The 6,279-nt window shown below is 35.8% G+C and overlaps 1 protein-coding gene across 1 annotated transcript; it reads left to right on the top strand.

Annotated features, from left to right (window-relative positions):
- Window positions 1-437: 437 nt before the first annotated feature.
- On the top strand, window positions 438-3,993 carry LOC118322973 (E3 ubiquitin-protein ligase CHIP-like; the record flags this gene model as incomplete). Its single annotated transcript, XM_035654858.1, is given in 3 exon segments — window positions 438-494; window positions 577-693; window positions 1,164-3,993. Coding segments are annotated over 3 exon segments (300 nt in total), but the record flags the coding sequence as incomplete, so codon positions are not given.
- Between the last annotated feature and the right edge of the window lie 2,286 nt (window positions 3,994-6,279).

Genomic DNA, 6,279 nt, shown 5'->3' with positions numbered 1-6,279 from the left:
AAACGGATCATGACACGAGCAAACAACTTTTAAAATGCTTGTTTTCTGAATGGAGTTTGGTTGATCAGAGCTACGCTAACATAGTTCAACAGACTCACATTGTGGGAACGCAGCATTAGAGTTACGTTCACAAGAAGGAAACGTCTTACTGTCATTTCCTGTTTGTGCTGCATTCACATGGATTCAGGCACACATGGCGACATGTTGCTATGGTGATAAAATGTGTTTGGTGTATCTAACTTAATGTAATTATTTCATTATTAGCTTCTTGTTGTCCAGATGGATGTTTCCTGGGAGCTACGTAGCATCCGGTTGTTAAAATATCTGAACTCGTCTACGTCTAATGCCTGACTCCATGTGAGTGCAGCGTTCAGTTACAGTCCTGTGTACTAAGACGCTGTCTGTCCCTCTGTTAACCTGTTCGTATCCTCCTACAGGACAAGTATCTGTCAGACATGGAGGAGCTCTTCTGTCAAGTGGACGAGAAGAGGAAGGTCAGTGTGGATGACGACATTAATAAAGATAATAATGATGATGATGATAATTACTGTAATCGGAGCGCGTTGCGTTTGACAGAAGCGAGAGATCCCCGACTTCCTGTGTGGAAAGATCAGCTTTGAGTTGATGAGAGAGCCGTGTATCACTCCCAGCGGGGTCACGTACGACCGCAAAGACATCGAAGAGCACCTGCAGGTAAGAACCCCCCCACTAGAGCTCAGTATGACAACAACATGTGTAACAACGAGACAGCTATAGACTCTCTGTCTCCCCCTGGTGGCATTTAATAGATTGAATAGACCAGACAGTTTCTGGCATTTTAGGTCCTTTTTAAGTATTTTAACTAATATTGCAACAGCTGGAGCACCAAATAAAAATAAAGTAAAATAACAATAACTGAAAATACAGTAATTTTCTATAATTAAAATACAGTTTTTAGCTTTATTTTTGTATTTAATCTGTAATTCTTTGTCTTTTAATGTTTAATTAAAGATATTCACACTGTAAAACCAATGCAATGAGCTATAAATACTGGTGAATAATCAGACTTTAATTAAGATTTAAGATTTTAATGTGAATGTTAAAAGTTATAGAACTGTAATAAAAGTCATTATGTGTGAAATTACAGTAATTATTGCTGTTAAAAAATGTTTGTTCTCTTGTAGCGAGTCGGCCATTTTGACCCGGTGACGCGCTCTCCTCTGACCCAAGATCAGCTCATCCCAAACCTCGCCATGAAGGAAGTCATTGATGCTTTTATTTTGGAGAACGGTTGGGTGGAGGACTACTGACCGACGGGAGGAAGGAGGGAAGTTACTTTACGGTTGAAGGCTGCAACAAATCCCAAACTCTCTAAATTAAACTCAACTGTGTCTGTTACAGGAACAAAAAGGATCCTGTGAAACATTATAATGAGAAACTTTATCTCAATAATGACTCAGTATCACACAGTCAATATTCTGAGAAAGCTTCTCATTATAATGTCTTACTGAATCACATTGAGTCCAGACTTTTGGTCCATAGTTTGATGATCAGTGATCGATGAAGTGATTTAATAGGAGGAAGAAAAAGGTAAAAAAAAAGACCCTGAATATATAAAACGAGGAGAAATGCGTGAAATCAGAAAATAAGAGTCATAAAATCAAGAGAAAGAAAAGGAAAAGTTGCTTAAAATGTGCAAGTATTTGTTCTGAAACATCACTAGAGGGGGCCGATTGTTCAACCTGCAACATGTTTTTACCAACAGTGGAAGAAGATTAAAAAAAAGACTCTTAAATAAGTAATACTGTTATAAGTAAAAGTTATACTTAAAAGTCAAATTGTACAAATAAGTAACAGAAGTAGAAATCCTCATTTGGCCCCATTCAGTTTTATTATTATATTTATTACATTATTGATGTTTTATGTGTAAACAGCTGCAGCTAATGTAGCTTATTAGTTCTGTATTAGAAATCATGATTTGAAGAGTAACTTGTAACTAAAAAGCACAATATTTCCCTCTGAAGTGCAGGAATATAACATTTATCCAAACATTTGCTTTATTCCAGTTCAAAGACTTCATCACTGATTGATCCACTGCAGTTTTATGCAGTTTTAAAATATTTTATTGTTGCTGTTACTGGAAATATATTAAAGACAACCACAGACACAGAAACTCTGGAACAATAATGTGTGTTTGATGTGGTTTTCCCACCAAAATGACCTCCACATCCACTCGTTTTCCCTCCAGAATATGTGAATATCTTTAATTTAAAGAGTAAAACAACTTCTTCACTGTCAAACTCAGTAGACAAATGTTAACTGAATTAAATGTAAATGAGTGCTTGTTTCCGTCCAAGGCTGCTGTGTATGAAGAGATAAACAGCAGGTGGCGCTAATTCTCCGGTCTGTCCCATTAAAGCGTTGTAGAAGAAGAAGACACAACGAGGTGATGGTTGAAAGAGCTCCAGGTCAAAGGTCAAACGATGGAAATCAGACATTTCTGTTGTGAGAATGTTTAACGTACTAAATCATTTATTTTCGCACTTTGTCACATTTTGATTTTATCGATAAACTTCAGCCATCATTAATTAAATGCTTAAAAACTGACCAAAATTTGCCCCGACAGCAGCTGTCGCTCAGCACGACATCGCAGATTTCGTTGCTGTGATTTGGTCGTCAATCCAATTTACCCTTCTTAAGCCCCGCCCCTTTTTGGACCTCGGTCACATTCCTCCTTTCCTGTACTTAGATATGCTACGTGCTACGCTAATGTTGAAAAGACAACCACATTTTGAAGATTATTAAATATAAAATATATATATATATATATATATACATGGATTAGCCTAGCACGTAGCATACCTACAGTACAGGAAAGGAGGAAGTTGATCGAGGCTAGCTCAACTGTGATTGGAGCACAGAGCAAAAAGGGACGGGGCTTAGGAAGAGTCTGAACTGTATCTCTGAGCAGTTACTGATTGGTGTCATTTCACAATAAGTATTGATCGTCTGTTAATGGACAACCTGCTGACTACAATCCGGAGCTGATCGTTACTTTAGGTGTAAATGTGGAACGTTGCGTTTGCTGGCAAACTATAAAATGGGAAACTGTAGCGTTACGTCTCAGAGTGTTTGTTTGTTAAATAAACTCTGGACCAGTTTTTGTTGTAAACATGAATCAGTAAATTGAGATCTTAGTTAAAGATTGTTTGCTCGTGATCTCCTTTATCGTCCCTTTAATTGTTAATATTGCTGCGTTTTAACGCCACATGTGCACATTTATCAGCCATCTTACATCAGACCTCAGTGGCGTTCTCATACTGGAGCCTGATAATCAACATTTAGTCATTTATTTGTTTATATGGAATCTCTAAACCGTCATATAATCATTCACTTCTTTAATGCCGTTTAATGTTATTGCGAGTTAATTATCTCGGGAATTTATCTCTGAGAACAAAAGGCAGATTTCTTGAGATAATAAATACTTTATAAGAATCATAAGAGTGGAGTTTCAAAGCTGTTTCCATTGGTTGAAAGGATGTTTTCCCTTCTGTGATTTGAAATGAGGGATTTTACATTATGTCTCATTACAAACATTCTTACAGCTACACTTCGTAAAGGTCACGTTGTTTAGTTTGACACACCCGACAGAGCAATGTGTGTACGTCATAGTCTGTCCAGATTAATCAACCTCACCGTTGTTGTACCGAGATAAAAGATAAAAGAAATCTTTGCATTTATGACGGTTCAGGGCTTCCATAGTTTCACCCACAATTTGCTGTTTGATGTTTGTTTCTCTTCAAATGTGACGATTACAATCCAGCTTTGACTCAATCAAGTGAACGTCTGATTTAATGACAACAACCGAGCAGATTTACATCTTTTCTTTGTTTTTCTTCACAGAAACCAGTTTTCAGTCATTTTCTGTTTTCAGACATTCGACCAAAAAAAGACGAAACAAAACAAATGTGTTTGAAAACGTGATCAAAATAAACGTTCCATGTTTTCTACGTCTGAGCTTCATTTCTTTTCTCTAAAGTTCAGAGTTCAGTAATAAATCTGTGAACTCAGTGGAGAGTTGGATGGATTGTGATGAAATGTGCTTCAGACATTAATGTAACAAGATAAACTAAGATAGTGAACAAGATAAACCTGCTACACATCAACATTAAGCATTTAGCTCATTAGCTACTCCACATGAGACCTGAAGGTTGAAGATGACACATCCTGGAAAACCTGGAAATTGAGAGACTAGTTTTCCAGTCATGGAAACACCTGGATAATTAATACAATTATAAAATATCCTGTAAATAATCTCTGTTGTCCTGGAAAATGTTATAAAACCTGCGCGTACGACAGCAGGAAGTCTTTTCATCAGGAGCCAAACATGTCTTGTTATGATTAGATATTAAAGAGTCAGCAAACAACAAATAAAATAAATTTTCTTACATTTAAGGACTATATTTATTTCAGGGTATCTTTGTTTCCTGGTGACACATTTATTTCCATCAGTTATATTCAAACGAAGGGGGCTGGGTTATCTCACAGGTTCAGACAATAAACTATAAAGATGAAACGACAAACAAAAGTTTTTCCTATTAAGTAAAAAAACGTCATGCACACTGTCGCCAGTGGGCAAAGACATGGAGCTGAATGAAGCCTGGAAAACAGTCACATGTGACAGCCTGTCACTTAAAGCAGCCACACCCTTAATTATGCAAAAATTAATCCTTGATATAATTTTAATGGCTGACTTGTATATAAATTCTCCCTCCTTCTAATGTAAAGTATTTCAATATGAGACCTTATGGAGACTGACTCACTGCTGGAGCCAGCCTCTAGTGGCTGTTAGAGGAACTACAGGTTGATTTTTCAGCCATGGAGGACAGACAGGAAGTCAGAAAGTATTAAGAGTACGTTTGGGCCAAACATATATAACATGTATGTATGTTTTTATCCCTGTATAAATGAAAAACACTATAAATAAACCTCATTATATTATTATTAGTAGTAGTATTATTGTAGCCGACAGCTTCCAGCTTTATTTTGCTGAACTGACTGCGTCCACATTCAGTGTGGAAACAGTGACTTACGATCTCACTGATTCGCTACCAGTAGCTTCTGTCAGCCGCTCCTGTCGTTGTGCTCTCGGCCATAAAGACTGTGAAACATTACGGAGCCTGTAAATAGTTTTACAACATTGAGTGATAATACAGATATAATGTTTACTTTGAGATAATATGCCAAAGAGATCTCTACATAAAATCAGTTAAATATATATTATGTAATATTTCATATATTATGTTATGTTAAATATTAATTTAATATATAATAAATTGTATTTTTTTATTACTTTAAAAGTAGTCTAAAGGGAACTACATTTCATTTTTATTCAATAAAATTTCAATAAAATATCCTTTAATAAATAAATACAGTAAATAAAATATATAAACTTTCTTTAGGTGCTGTAATATCGTAGTGTGATGAAAATTCAATGAGAATTTACACTCTTATTGTTTATGATTTTATGTTATTCTGTCTTTTAGCTGAGAAGTCAGCATGACAGTTTCATTTCTTTGGGTGGAACTAAAGTTAACTGCCTGTTTCCCAGCAGTTGTTTATTGAGGGAGAAGCTGTATAAGACCTCAGCTGTCAGCCTCAGCACACAAAGCAGAGCTGGAACTCCATTTAAAGGCAGATAAAGCTATGAATGAACAGCTCGACACACCTGTGTGTCAGGGTCGAGGGTCGAGCTCTGAGGATGACAAAAGGTGAGACTGTGTGTAGGAATATAAACTTCCTTACAGTCAGAAGAATGAATTCACTTTATTATAGACTGTAAATGAGGCAAAAGCTTTTCTCACACATTCAAATTATTATTTTATTGTTAGTTTCAGTGTTATTTTTAGTTTAGTTTTTTATTATTATAAGATAGGAGTTATTTGTCAGAATAAAACACTGGTTTAACTTCAACCAATGATGCACAAACTATTTATCTTTAAGTTGCACAAAAAGCTGCTCAAAATATTTTCCATTATATTTTGTAATATTATTATTTTGGGATCCTTATTGCACTTCATTCCCCTGTGCTGCTGTGTCTAATTTTAATTTCTCCAACGGGGAAATAATAAAGATACATCCAATCTAATCTTAGGCATCACAATACAAACACACTGACTCTGTCTAAATAAACACATAAACACATCCCTTTTTTTTTTTCATCCATCAATCAATATTCAACTTTTAACAAAAAAGAGGTAATTTCAGAATCATTACACGTACAGATGCCTGTAGAGGCGC

The sequence above is a fragment of the Morone saxatilis genome, unplaced genomic scaffold (assembly GCF_004916995.1).
Source record: "Morone saxatilis isolate NCDOM2014 unplaced genomic scaffold, NCSU_SB_2.0 Contig14, whole genome shotgun sequence".
In the NCBI taxonomy this organism is placed as follows: domain Eukaryota; kingdom Metazoa; phylum Chordata; class Actinopteri; family Moronidae; genus Morone; species Morone saxatilis.
This window is presented reverse-complemented; position numbering and strand designations above follow the sequence as displayed.